This window comes from Lampetra planeri, chromosome 11, assembly GCF_965212315.1.
Source record: "Lampetra planeri chromosome 11, kcLamPlan1.2.h2, whole genome shotgun sequence".
Classification (NCBI taxonomy): Eukaryota; Metazoa; Chordata; class Hyperoartia; order Petromyzontiformes; family Petromyzontidae; genus Lampetra; species Lampetra planeri.
In genome coordinates, this window is record NC_136117.1 from 14,677,849 (window position 1) to 14,692,151 (window position 14,303).

Sequence of the window (14,303 nt, forward strand, 5' to 3'; positions counted from 1 at the left end):
CCCCTCACCCCTTGACTCTATCCCATGTCGTTCCGGACCCCCCCCCCACCCCTACTGCCCCCCCCCGGTCTGGGCGTTCCACCCCAGGCGAGGGGGTCTCGTGCCCCGAGGTGGCGCCCCCCTTGGGGGGCTGGCTCTCCCTGGAGTCGCGGAACGAGTCGCTGGTGGGGGTCGGCGCGGCGGGGGGGGCCCTGGCCCCGGGAGCGGTGCTGCTGTTCACGTGCCGCGCGGGGCACCGCCTCGCGGGGGGGGGCGCGCATCACGTGCTCCCTGCGGGATGGGACCCCCACGTGGAGCGACCCCCCGCCCGTCTGCCAGGGTAACCCAGGACCCCCCCCCCTCCTCCATGTCCTAGCGGAGACACTGCAACACGTGCCTGGGTGACTACTCCTACGCCTCCCAGGGTACCTGCCCCATACCCCACACAACACGTGTCTAGCACGTGCCAACACGTGTCTCGGACACCCAGAACTACCGCACTATACTCAGGTGCCTACCCCCCCCCCCCCCCCCCCCAAGTTTGTGTTAGCGTAGCTCCCCTTCTCAAGCACCTGCAGGGTTCTCACAGAGTGTAAATCCCCCCCTCAGGTGTAAATACCCCCCAAGTCTAAATACCGCCCCAGTATGAACACCTCCCGGTGAGTGTCGGATATCTTCCAAACACGTGGCAGATTCCGTGCGCGTGCCACACACACTCGGTATTTACATACAACCACCACGACACCAAGGGCAATCACGCTGTGCCTGCCTTCACCCCCTGGCCCTGCCCCCCCCCTAGAGGACGAGATGGGGTACCGCGTGGCGGTGCTGGCCTCCGTGGTGAGCGGCGCCCTCATCCTCGTCCTCTCCACCGCCTTCGTCTCCTGCTGCCTGCGCAGCCGTCGCCTGCAACGTCAGCAGCAGCGGCAGCTGCAGCAGCAGCAGCAGCGGTGGCACGGGGGGGGTCACGGAGAGGGGCACGAGGGGGGGTCACGGAGAGGGGCACGAGGGGGGTCACGGAGGGGGTCACGGAGGGGGTCACGGAGGGGGTCACGGAGGGGGGCACCCGGTGGAGCACCCGGAGGAGCGGGAGTTCTCCGGGCACCGCGGCGTTCGCAGAGGTCGTGCTGGAATCGATCCCCGGAGGTAGAAGCTCCTGCGGTCTTAAACTATCAACTATTTTCTTGGTATTTTACCAAGTAAGGCCCACTGAGCTATGTAGCTCTTTTTTCAGAAGAGACCTGGACCACAGATGACAGCTCAACGAAGTTGGCTTATCGCGTGGAAATGTATAGCAACCAAATGCTCTAAACGCGTGGTGATGTTGATTCTAAACGTGGAGAGAAAACCCGGAGCACCCAGAGACAAATCCACGCGACCACGAGGAGAACATGCAAACTCCAAATATACAGTTGCCATTGTTGTCATTGAATCGACGACCTCCTGTCTACCAGGCGAGGTAGTTAACATCTCCCAGCCACTGTGGCGCCCAATGACCTCATCACCAGGACAAATTACCTCGGGATCGCTGCTGCTGCTGAGTTGGCAGTGGTGCACTAGCACGGCCAATACCGACGACAGCCACCCAACACGTCCTGTGTCAACACTGTGGCTTTAAAACATTTATATAATAGACGACGTTTCAGGAAATGGCCCTTTCTTGGAGTACCATAATGTCACTGGGCATGGAGTTCAATTGGCGGTGGTGAAACTAAAGAAAGCTGTGGGACGGTGTTCCCACGTTGGTGAGCGGTGGCGCAGTGGTTCGCTCGCCGCGCTACGAACCCAGCCACTTGTGTTCGACTCCCGGCCACGGCCAACATCAGTAGCGAGTGATGTTTAAACCGGGTCTGGGCCTCCTCGAAGTCGACTTAGCCTTAAATGAATACTTGGTGCCGTGTGTAAACATCACTGGTGGGGAGACAAAGGCGGCTGGGCGTGGTTCTGCCCAGCGGCCACCCACGTGCAGGTCTCACTCGATAGGGGCTCGCTCACAGCCCGTGCAGGCTACGCGGGGGGTCTGCGCCTCCTTCGTTGTTCATGCAGCGAATACACCGAGTTGGAACGCGTGGGCATCCACCCACCGCTCACCCCGCAACCCCCCCTCTCATTCCCCCCATCACCCCCCTCTCTCACCCCCCCATTACCCCCCTCTCTCACCCCCCCATCACCCCGTCCCCAGTATGGAGTTCGTGGAGGAGCGAGAGGTGGGAGGGCGCACGGGAAGAGAGCGCGCGCGGGGGGCGCGGGTACGACAACGTCGGCTTCCACGGGTGAGCGGGGGGGGGGGGGGGGTACGGAGTGGGGGGGGGGGGGTACGGCACGAGGCGAGACGGGGGGACACTGGGGGACAAGGGGGGACACGGGAGACTGGCACCTTTGTTGTCATTCCCCGCACCTCCGATTAGCACGATTGGCTTCGTGCGGTGCGAAAGAGTTCAACATACCTGGAGCCCTGGGGCAGACAGGGGGGCACGAGGGGACACGCGAGGCAGCAGCGGATCTCTTGGCGATGATGCACCTCGATCGATCTCACAACTGATGATGCTGCTGCTGCTGATTATGATGTACGATGCTGCTGCTGCTACTTAAGGCGTCGTGCATGATGATCATGATGCCTGATCCGGATGATCCTTCTGACGCCGCTGCTGATGCACCGCTGCCCACAGGCCGGACGACGCGCTGCCCACCCTCTGCTCGGCCGGCTACCAGATCTTCCCCTTCGCCCCGGGGCAGCCTGCCCCCGCGGGGCTGCCCCCAGGCTGCATCCCCATCGCCGTGCTCGCGTTGCCGCTGCCCGACCTGCCCCGGCACGCTGCCCCGCCTCCCCCGGGACCCCCCGGGCGCGCGTCTTACCCCCAGCAGGCGGGGAAGTCGCGCGCCTCGCGGAAGTGCGCCCGGTAGAAGTGAGGCTCCCAAGGTGGTGGCGGCGGTGGTGGTGGTGGTGGTGGAGGTGGTGGCGGTGGTGGTGGTGGCGGCGGTGGTGGTGGTGGTGGTGGAGGTGGTGGCGGTGGTGGTGGTGGCGAGCTACTAGGGGGCGGGGAGTTAACGGTGCCCGGATGTAATCAACGATGGTTAAACATGTGAGATGGACTCGCTCCCGTCGTAGCAATGTGGAATTTCCACCATGTCAATGCACGCGTGAGCAAAGAGACGTCGAGGGACGTGGAGTTTCGGATGATATTGAGACGTGATCACGGGGGGTGGGGGTCTGTTTGAAATTGTCACGTGGTGGTGGGGGGGGTGTTGGTGGTGGGTGACGGCAGGGGGAGGTCCATACCCCCCCCAGCCGATGAACAGCAGTGCCGCCTCCCCCACAGTGCCCCCCCCCCCAATTCACAGTCGGTTGAAGAAGCATCAAGGTCAAGAGGTCACGGCAGTAAATGCCACTACCACCACCGCACCTCGCTATGGCTTCCTTGCTTCTGCCAGATTTGGCAGCTGCTTCACAGTCGACACCTCGTCACCTCCACGGTGTCACCCCACAGTCTCATCCCACGCAGCGCGATGAGACTGAGCAGAGATAGCCACGCGATCCACGTTGTACCGACGCCCACACACGCGGCGCGTACACGTGGAGCGTACAGGTGTGGGTGGATTGTTGGTTGGTGGAGTGTGGCTATGGGTGGAGTGTGAGTTGGGAGTGGAGTGTGGCTATGGGCGGCCCCCACCCCAGCACTTTAGGTGGTGCTCCCCCTCAACACTTGATTTTCACCTGGAAGCAACACTGAGCACGGGGAGGGATGATCGTGGGAGAGGGGAGCGGGGAAGGCCTCTCAGCCTCCAGCTTCACCTGGACACACCTGTCCTGTGCAGGTGACCTCACTTCTCTGCACCGCGTGGGGTCTCCACTCTGGGTCTAAGTGCCTTCTGCGAGTGTGTGTTTTTGTGTGTCTTTGTGTGTGGGGAGCGGTGGCGCACGTGGTTTAGCGCACTGCACCACTAACTCGACATTGTCCCCGCCCTCAGCTGGGTCGACTCGGCCTCAAATGAGAACCCACTGCGGCGTTTAAACATCAGCACTGGGGAGACAAAGGTGGCCGGGCGTGGTGCTGAAAACGCTACCTGCTCGTGCGCCGTTTTGGCCTCAATAGGTGATCGCTAACAGCACTTTCCCCAACAGTCTTTGCCGACTCTATTGGATGTATTTGTCTTTTTTCTACGATATTCACGATATGGATGCTTCCGTGGTGCGGCGGTCAGCAGACTGCACAATCCAAAGGCCGCCAGGTCGATCTCCCGATGCGGCAGTGTGAATGGGTTCGTCACAGTTCGTCACAGTTCGGCAGGTCAGTGTGGCGGTGGGGGGGGGGGGTGAAGTGTCGGTACTCCCACCTCTTCTGAGACGCTCTGACCAGAGTGGAAGAGGCGGCCAACTACCCTCTAGAGGGGGTTCGTTCTATTTGCATATTACCAAGTAAGGCCACAAATGACAGCTCAACGAAGTGTAAATTTACAGCAGCCAAATACTCTAAACACGTGATTCTAAATGTGGAGGGGAAAACCAGAGGACCCGGAGAAAAATCCACTCGACACGCAAACTCCAAATACACAGCAGCAGACGTCACGACCTCCTGTCGACCAGGCGAGGTCGTCAACATCTCCTAGCCACTCTGGCGCCCTTCGACAGCTTCCTCCAGTGGAGGCCCTTCCGCCAGCAGTGGGGCGAGCACAGCAATTGCAGCGCTGCGCCTCTACCTCGTCACGCGTGGTGTGTGTCGTCAGGGCGATATGGGTAGCGAAATAAAACAAAGTGTGCGGGTTTGATCCCCGGGTGCTTGTGGATGAACCTCGCCTCTCAGCAGTCCAGCGGGTGGACACGAGGTGGTGAGTACTCAAGGGACCAGGTCCCGTTTGAGTGACCCGGGGCACGGCTATGCGAGCAGGGGGCGATGGTTGCTGCTGTGTTTAATCCACATTGAGTAATTTACGGTGTCATTTTGGAGTTTCGTAAATTTCGAATATGGCCCACGAGGGCCGACTCTTGCGAACGCCTCGCGTCGTCCGCCTCCTGGTGGACGACGCGAGGCGTTGCACCCGAAACGTCATCGATCATCATGTATATATGTGCTTTTTTTCTTTTCTTTTAACACCACGATGTTCCGGACGAGTCAAGCCGAGTCGATGTGTATTCGTGAATCTGTGGCGCCTTCCCGGCACAGAATCTGGCCATAGAAGGCACCGTTACTATCGAACAAATTAAACACAAGAACATATCATTGTAGAAGTAAGCACACAATCCGTTTGGAAGGAAAATAAAGCAAATCCCAAGGCGAGTGTGAGTGAATTTAATTACCCATGGCGGTGCAGGAGAGACGCGCGACCTGGCACACGGGCGGCACGGGAGGGGCCTTGTTCATATTTACTGAGCCATGTGGCCAGGCTCTGGCTGGCGTGATATTTACTGCTACGTTTGATTCCTTCTCGTACAATATTGATTTTCCACAACGTATATCTCCACGTGATTTAATAAACCCTCTAGAATCTGGAACCCACGCAGGGCGGTGGCTCCGCTGCCGCTGCACGCGGCTCTCTTGTAGTCCAGCACTTGTGGAAGCAGCAGCGGGGCTTGGTGGATCACACACAGATGGGCTGTGCAACTCCCTTCCCGTGGGCGTCGAGGATGTGCCCATGCCCTGGCTCGACAGGACAAGGCGGTGGATTCATCTCCGTCTGTCTCCATCTGTGATTGAGCATCACCCCCCTGGGCCTTCTCTAGGCACTCGGCTCTCTTCCCGTGTGGTATCACCGCGCATTCACGGAGTTGGCCAAACATCCAAGTGTAGGATCACAGAGCTTGGGTGATTGTTCGTAGCACCGATTCTGGCTGCCTCTCCCGCTTGTCTGTAGTTTCCCGCGCCTCTGAGTCTAAGGAAACCCGAGCGTGGCGTAAACAAGTCTGTAACTTTAACTTTCAGGTGATATAGGTAAGTCCTTGCTTAACGCGCGCTGTTCACACAATGCGTTCTTGCTACAATGCGGTTCTTCAATTAGGAAACGCTTTCCCACAACGCCGAACGTGCACCATTATAACGCGGAACGCGCCTTTTCTAACGCGGTGCATGAGTAGTCGACAAGGAACTACTTTCTTAGGCTGCGCGGCTGAGCGCTACGATACAGCACGCGGAATGATACAGTAACGCGCGGCGTACCCTCAGTTATTTGTCACGCCATCTCACTGCGTGTGTGCGTAGTTGTACGTCCTATCTCGCCGAACGTTATCGCTACATTTTTTAGGAACGCATCTACCGCGTTAAGCGAGGACTTGCCGTGTAACGGCACTCAGGAGAAGCGGCGAGCGGCTGCCTCGTCCACGAGCCACACGCGCGCCGCGCCGTTCCGGAACGCGCCGCGCCCCAGCGCCCGCACCACGCGGCCGCGCGCCTCGAGCGCGGGCAGGGACAGCGGCTCCCACAGGCCCCCTCCTTCCCGGGGGTCTCGGCAGGGGTCCCCAGAGGGGGCCTGCGCGGGGATCGACGAGGGTTTCGGCGGCGAGCCCTCGGTGTGAGTGCCGACTTTCTTCCGGGGGTCCCGTGCCCCCCAACTTGCGGCCCCCTTGATGCCGGCGCGGCCCCCGATCACCGGGGTGTTGTTTGTTGTCTCCGAGAGGAATCTGAAAAAGGGAGCCCATTAGTGGCGCCTGGTCTGCGTGGGGCGCGCGGGGGCATTGGGGCAGAATGCCACCGAGAATATATATTAAATACGTTTTAAAACTTATCATACACGACTGTACTGTTACATTATTTAATTAGAAAAACAAGTTTTGCTGGCTGGCGTACGGGCGAGCATCCCACGACCTTGAGCCGGGTTCGTGCGTGCCGACGTCATCACGGCTCCCCCCGCACCCCCCATCCACGCAAATGCGTGACGAGTGCGAATAACAACAACAACAACAACCAACAACAACACTTTACAGGTAGGCGGTTGTTAATCTCAGCTCACCTGTAGCGAACCCTGGTGCACTTCCCTTCCCCGCGGGTCCCCGCTGGGCCCCCGCCTCCCACCGTTGTGGGGGGATTGGGGCCACGGCCACCGGCGGGCGTTTGACAGATGGCCTCGAGGGAGAGAGAGAGAGCAGAGGGCAGGCGGAGAGTCACGGGCGGGCAGGGTCACTGTTCCGGGGAGCAAACCGCTCTCCGAGCTTCTCCAGCGTGAAGCCAACGTGAACTCTTTCGTCTCGTCCACACTGTATCCAACCACGACCACGGCAGGTCACAACGGCGCACTTGCCGACACGCTCACCCACCTATCCACCCACTCACTCACCTACACACTCACCCATTCACCCGCTCACTCACCCGCTCAATCACCCACTCACGCACCACTCTCTCACCAATCCACTCACACACTCACCTACTCACCCACTCACCCACCACTCGCTCACCCATTCCCTCACACACTCACTCACCTACTCACCCACCACTCTCTCTCACCCATTCAGCACACTCACTCACCTACTCACCCACTCACTCACTCACACACACACTCACCCACTCACCACTCTTTCCCTTCGACTGCTCCACTCTGGAATTCCTTCTCCCGTCGCCCCCCGCTCCAAGCCCTCACAATAAACAACCTTGCTCAATTCAAGACCATGGTGCTGTTTGTTGCTGGCCGATTAATGCGTTGGGATTGTGACCATGTGCACAGTTTAAATACCTAAATAGCTCTAACCTCTCATAACAGGCATGTAGTAGGAGTCTCTTCAAAGCAGCTTTGAGACTCGGTGTCGCTTCCAGGATTACTAACTGGCGTTAATACTGCACCATAAATAGACAGACTGGGTCTAAGCACCTGCTGCCTCTGCTGCTCGCCGATCGCCGGGAGCAGGAACCAGGCGGGACCGAACCCCCCGCGGAAGGGGTCCCGGTGGGGGTCTCGGCCCAGGACCCCCGCCCCCCAGTTGGCGCCCTGCAGGCGGAGAAGACGCGAGCGACGCAGCGCCTCCTGGTGGCGGAGCTTGGCGATCAGCACCGCGGACAGCTCCGCCGACTCCACCACCACCACCCCACGGAGACACGGAGACACGGGAGAAGTGTCAATGGGAGATACCGTGGAGACGAACCTCCGATAAGCACGGTTGGCTACGTACGGTGCGAAAGAAGTTCAACATACAGTGCATGCAGGAGACGCGGAAGGTACACTTGGAGAGACGGGAGAGACGAGGGGACAAAGGAGGCGCAGGGAGACACAGACACTGGAAACACGAGGTACCACGGAACCAGTGTGAGTGGGGATATGATGGGGGGGGGGGGGGGGGCTGTGGCAGGAGAGACGCGAAGACGAGGGAGACACTGGAGACGCGAGGAGACACGGGGCCAGACAGGAGACATGGGGTGGACAAGGGAGACACGGACCATCTGGCTGACGTTAGAATCAGTTATTTTAGGGAATAATGTCGATCCCAACTCAAGGCCATACCTCTCATCATCGCCTTTCATCGTGAAGCGACCCCCGGCATAGTAACGTGGAAGCTACACCACTCGATTAGAGCCTCCAGTCCAGGGGAAGCACCGCTCGGCACCCGCTCGGTCAGAAACAAAACGTTGACTTCGCTTCACTCAAAAACAAAACTGAGCTCAATAAACCTCTCCCCGTGACTTACAGAACGAAGCACGTGCCTGCCCGTGACATTGACCCCGAGCCTGACCTTGACCCCCACCACGAGGGACTCCTTCTCACCAGGTGCACAGGGGCTGCGTGGAGCTGGAGTTGCTCGAAGCGGAGTCGGGAGCGGTCGCACATCGCCTGCCACGCGCTCTCAGCTCGCGCGCCGCGCTCTGCAGACAACGACAACACGGATGCCAGGTGTCGTCGGTGCCACACGTGACACGTGCAGGTACTAGGGCGTCACGTGGTGCTACAGGGAGTCACGTGGTGCTACTAGGGCGTCACGTGGTGCTACAGGGAGTCACGTGGTGCTACTAGGGAGTCACGTGGCGGTGCGGCTGAGCGGGGTGTAACTTCTCATTGAGTATTTCTGTCGGCGCTGGTAACGAGACTGAAGTAGGTGGCACGTGAGTGGTCGCCACGCCACCATAGGGGGAGGTTTACTAGATGTGGTGTGCCGAGGTGGGGAATTTGTTTTTGTTCTAGCTCAGACCCGGCTAAGATGAAGCCCTGGGGTTGACAAAGAGAGGTCACCCCCTCTCAAACTATAAACTAAAACTTTGAAACATTTTTTGCTTATTTTACAGAGCAAGGCCCACTGTAGCTCTTTTCAGAAGCGACCTGGCCACAAATGAGAGCTCAACGAAACGCGTGTTTCTAAATGTGGAGGGGAAAAACCGCAAGAGCCGGAGAAAAATCTACACAACCACGGGGAGAACACGCAAACTCCAAATATACGGCAGACATCAGGGTCGGGATCGAGCCCACGGCCTCCTGCACACCGGGAGAGGTCTTCTTGATTCTTTCGGTAAAGTCACGTAGAAGGGAAATAATAAAATAATAAAAATAAAAAATAACATACAATTCTCACGACGTTTCGGCCACAACGCAAGCAGCCGTCCTCAGGTGAAGAACAGGTCTGTCGGAAAGACAGACCTGTTCTTCACCTGAGGATTGATTGTATTTTATTGTTATATTTTTTTTATTTTATTATTTCCCTTCTACGTGACTTTACCGAAAGAACCAAGAAGATGAATCCATGCAGTCACGAAAGCTTTAAATCTAAACCGGGAGAGGTCGTTAACATCTCATAGCGCCCCCCACGCACCTGGCACCTTGCGGGTCCCCTCGGCGGGGGCCCCTTTGGGAGGTCGCTGCTTGCTCGACTTCAATCGTGGGAACAGGAAAGTGTCCGCCTCGGCCTGGCCCAGCAGCCTGGGGGGGGGGGGGGGCGGGGGTGGTGAGGAGCGGGGGTGGTGAGGAGCGTGGGGGGGAGGTGGTGAGCAGCGGGGGGTGGGGGGTGGTGAGGAGCGGGGGTGGTGAACAGCGGGGGGGGGGGGGGGTGAGGAGTGGGGGGGGGGCAGCATCATTTGAAATCTAATTTCTCGCTCGATATTTTCCGGAACGCTGCAAGGCTGGCTTTCCGTAGGGATTAGCGGCGTAAGGCACTACCACTAGATTTCAGGTACACGTATTCGCAATTATCCTATATTATTATTGTAATGTACCCTCATTGCTCTCGCCCTATGCACTCGACGTGTCCACGTTCCGATGTGTTGCCGCTGAGATGAATCAGTGAGTGCGGGGACCACAGCGAGACGTCATCGCCGTCCTCCCTCTCCCAGCATCAGCTGACGTGGAGGCGTGCCCGCAAGGGGAGCGCACAGGTCGCCTTCCCGACTCGCCGCACCTCCATCAACGCGCACTGTCCCGGCGCGTGGGGAGGTCAAACAACCCCCCGACTATGACCGACTCAGCGTGGGGAGAGGCCCTCATCCAGCAGTGGATTAACAAGGAAGGGCTGTGGACGATTACTCCTGGTATCTTTCATATCTGCTGCTAGGCATGGCGGTCGACCATCCGACGAATCCCCAGGCGCAACGCTGCTTAGCTTACGAGATCTGACGGGCTCACGGACGTTTCGGGTGTTGTTCCTCATAGCCGCTTGGTGTGTCTTTGAGTTCCACATTAGAGACCACGCTTAGAGGTCATGGTTATAGGTCAAGGTTAAGGTCACGGTTAGAGGTCACGCATTCCTCCGCACAGCTCCGGGAGTCAGGGAGCCGTTCTCAGGCAGAGGAAACAATCGCGGCCGCTGAGTCAACAGCGACTCGGGACAGAAAACCGCGGTCGTTCCCCGGGATCAGAGGTCGCGTCGAGCCGGCCCCTCCCTCCATAGAGGAGGACGGATGGAGACAAATCTCGTCCCACTCTCGAGCCCAATCCACCAGCGTAGGGATCGCCTGTCGATTCCGCTTAGAGCGGTCACCTGTACGAGTCGTTCATAGCAAGCGCTGGTAGGAGTTGCTTGCACCCTGTTTGGAGCCTGCATCAGCATGTTCACCTGCGCACAGGTGAGTTTAGGAATCTCAGTCTCACCTGTACCCAGGTGAGTTCAGAACCCCACTTTCACCTGTATACAGGTGATACCAGAACCCCAAGTCTCACCTGTACGGAGGTGAGTTCACCCCCAAATCTCACCTCTACGCAGGTAAATCGAGACCCCTCAGTCTCACCTGTGCCCAGGTGAGTTCAGAACCCCACTTTCACCTGTATGCAGGTGATATCAGAACCCCCAGTCTCACCTGTACGGAGGTGAGTTCAGAACCCCCAAATCTCACCTCTACGCAAGTAAATCGAGACCCCCCAGTCTCACCTGTACGCAGCTAAGTTCAGGAGCTCCGCGGACGTTACCTGCGCACGGCTCCTGTGCTCACCTGTACAGCTGCTGCACGTACAGGGGGGGGTCCTTCGCGCCCCCCGCCGCGTCACCCCCACAGTCCACCCCACAGTCCACCCCCGGGACGACCCCCAATTCTCGCGGCTCTCCCCGTGGGCTGCTGTTGTTGCTGCTGCTGTTGTTGTTGTTGCTGTTGTTGCTTTTGTTGCTGCTACTGCTGCTGCTGTTGTTGTTGCTGCTGCTGCTGTTGTTGTTGCCGTAGCTGCCCCGCCGTGGGCCGCTGTTTTCCATGTCGGCCGCGGGTGGAAGTCGCGGCGACTTTGAATGAACGAGGCGGAGGAGGTGGACGAGGTGGACAAGGCGGTATCCGACCTTTTTGTTTAATTTGAAATGGAGGAGCTGTGAGTCACTCTGTGAGACCCGCGGGTCAGCGGCGGAGAGTGATGGGACTCTCTCTCTACACGCTCGACGACACAGGTGCGCGAGTGTGTCAGGGAGCAGTGTGGCAGTGAGTGTGTCAGTGAGTGTGTCAGTGAGTGTGTCAGTGAGTGTGTTAGTGAGTGTGTCAGTGAGTGTGTCAGTGAGTGTGTCAGTGAGTAAGTCAGTGAGTGTGTCAGTGAGTGTGTCCGTGAGTGTGTTAGTGAGTGTGTCAGTGAGTGTGTTAGTGAGTGTGTCAGTGCAAGTCAGTGAGTGTGTCAGTGAGTGTGTCCGTGAGTGTGTTAGTGAGTGTGTCAGTGAGTGTGTTAGTGAGTGTGTCAGTGCAAGTCAGTGAGTGTGTCAGTGAGTGTATCAGTGCAAGTCAGTGAGTGTGTCAGTGAGTGTGTTAGTGAGTGTGTCAGTGAGTGTATCAGTGCTGAGTGTGTCAGTGCAAGTCAGTGAGTGTGTCAGTGAGTGTGTCAGTGATTGTGTCAGTGAGTGTGTCCGTGAGTGTGTTAGTGAGTGTGTCAGTGAGTGTGTTAGTGAGTGTGTCAGTGCAAGTCAGTGAGTGTGTCAGTGAGTGTGTCAGTGATTGTGTCAGTGAGTGTGTCCGTGAGTGTGTTAGTGAGTGTGTCAGTGAGTGTGTTAGTGAGTGTGTCAGTGCAAGTCAGTGAGTGTGTCAGTGAGTGTGTCCGTGAGTGTGTTAGTGAGTGTGTCAGTGAGTGTGTTAGTGAGTGTGTCAGTGCAAGTCAGTGAGTGTGTCAGTGAGTGTGTCCGTGAGTGTGTTAGTGAGTGTGTCAGTGAGTGTGTTAGTGAGTGTGTCAGTGCAAGTCAGTGAGTGTGTCAGTGAGTGTGTCCGTGAGTGTGTTAGTGAGTGTGTCAGTGAGTGTGTTAGTGAGTGTGTCAGTGCAAGTCAGTGAGTGTGTCAGTGAGTGTGTCCGTGAGTGTGTTAGTGAGTGTGTCAGTGAGTGTGTTAGTGAGTGTGTCAGTGCAAGTCAGTGAGTGTGTCAGTGAGTGTATCAGTGCAAGTCAGTGAGTGTGTCAGTGAGTGTGTTAGTGAGTGTGTCAGTGAGTGTATCAGTGCTGAGTGTGTCAGTGCAAGTCAGTGAGTGTGTCAGTGAGTGTGTCAGTGATTGTGTCAGTGAGTGTGTCAGTGAGTGTGTCAGTGCAAGTCAGTGAGTGTGTCAGTGAGTGTGTCAGTGAGTGTGTCAGTGCAAGTCAGTGAGTGTGTCAGTGAGTGTGTCAGTGAGTGTCAGTGAGTGTGTTAGTGAGTGTGTCAGTGAGTGTGTCAGTGCAAGTCAGTGAGTGGGCAGTCAGCCAGATTGTGTTGCTGTGTTTGAGTGTGCTCGCTAACAGCATGTGCCCCAACAGTCTGGTAAAGGCTATATGGGGGATCTTTGCCTGTGTGTGTGTGCGTGTCTACTTACTTCTGCCTGTATATGTGTGTATGTCTGCCTCGGTTTTGCTATGTCTGTGTATCGATTTGGATGGTGTGTATCGATGTCTCTGTCTGTCTACGTTTGCCAGTCAGCTCCGTCAACCCATGGCACGTGGGTCTGTGACGAGCGTGAGTGCCTCCAAGTGCACCTAGCCTGGCACAAGCGCTGTGGTGACGTCAAACCAGTCAGTGGCGAATGGCGGATGCTGTTGTTGGTCTCTATATGTCTCTCTGTGTACAGGTCGATGTGCGTGTCTTTGTCTCTCTGTGCATCTATGAGTGTATATGTCTCTCTATGTGTCTATGACTACCTGCTTGTCTGTCTCTGAATGTCTCTATGTGTCTCTGTGGCTCAGTGCCTCTACGGGTGTCTATGTGTCTCTGTGCGTCTCTACGTGTCTCTGTGAGTCTCTGTGTGTCTCTGTGTGTCTCTATGTGTGTCTATGAGTCTCTGTGTGTCTCTGTGTGTCTCTCTGAGTCTCTGTGTCTCTATGTGTGGCGATGTGTCTCTGTGTGTCTTTGTGTGTCTTTGTGTGTCTCTATGCGTGGCTATGTGTCTCTGTGTGTCTCTATGAGTCTCTGTGTGTCTCTGTGTGTCTCTATGAGTCTCTGTGTGTCTCTATGAGTCTCTGTGTGTCTCTGTATGTCTCTGTGTGTCTCTGTGCGTGCCTCTCCCTGGCAATGTGTTGACGCGATGACGCAAGGGGACAAACAGAGACCCAACGTCAACATCAGGCGCAGCCGAGGGGGCGGCCCGGTCTCTATAGCAACGGGGAGAGGGGAGAGAGAGGGGGCAGAGGGAGAGGTGAGGGGGGAGAGAGAGGGGGCAGAGGGAGAGGTGAGGGGGGAGAGAGAGGGGGCAGAGGGAGAGGTGAGGGGGGAGAGAGAGGGGGCAGAGGGAGAGGTGAGGAGGGAGAGAGATGGGGGCAGAGGGAGAGGTGAGGGGGGAGAGAGAGGGGGCAGAGGGAGAGGTGAGGGGGGAGAGAGAGGGGGCAGAGGGAGAGGGGAGAGAGTGGAGGCAGGAGAGAGGTAGGGAGAGGGCAGAGAAGGGAGCGGGGGAGAGAGGGGATCGAGAGGAGAGAAGATGGGGGAGTGAGAGGAGGGGAGAGAGAGAGGACGGGGGACAGAAGGATGATGAGAGGAGTGGGGAGAAGAGAGGGGAGAGGGAGGTGGGAGAGA

At 57.6% G+C, this 14,303-nt stretch overlaps 1 protein-coding gene across 1 annotated transcript; it reads right to left on the minus strand.

Annotated features, from left to right (window-relative positions):
* Nucleotides 1–8,228: 8,228 nt before the first annotated feature.
* On the minus strand, nucleotides 8,229–14,012 carry LOC144721374 (uncharacterized). Its single transcript, XM_078598940.1, has 3 exons — nucleotides 11,307–14,012; nucleotides 9,698–9,804; nucleotides 8,229–8,759 (listed from the first exon to the last, which is right to left on the minus strand). Exons 1-3 carry the CDS (start codon nucleotides 11,558–11,560, stop codon nucleotides 8,581–8,583), a joined length of 540 nt encoding a protein of 179 aa, XP_078455066.1. The 5' UTR covers nucleotides 11,561–14,012; the 3' UTR covers nucleotides 8,229–8,580.
* Between the last annotated feature and the right edge of the window lie 291 nt (nucleotides 14,013–14,303).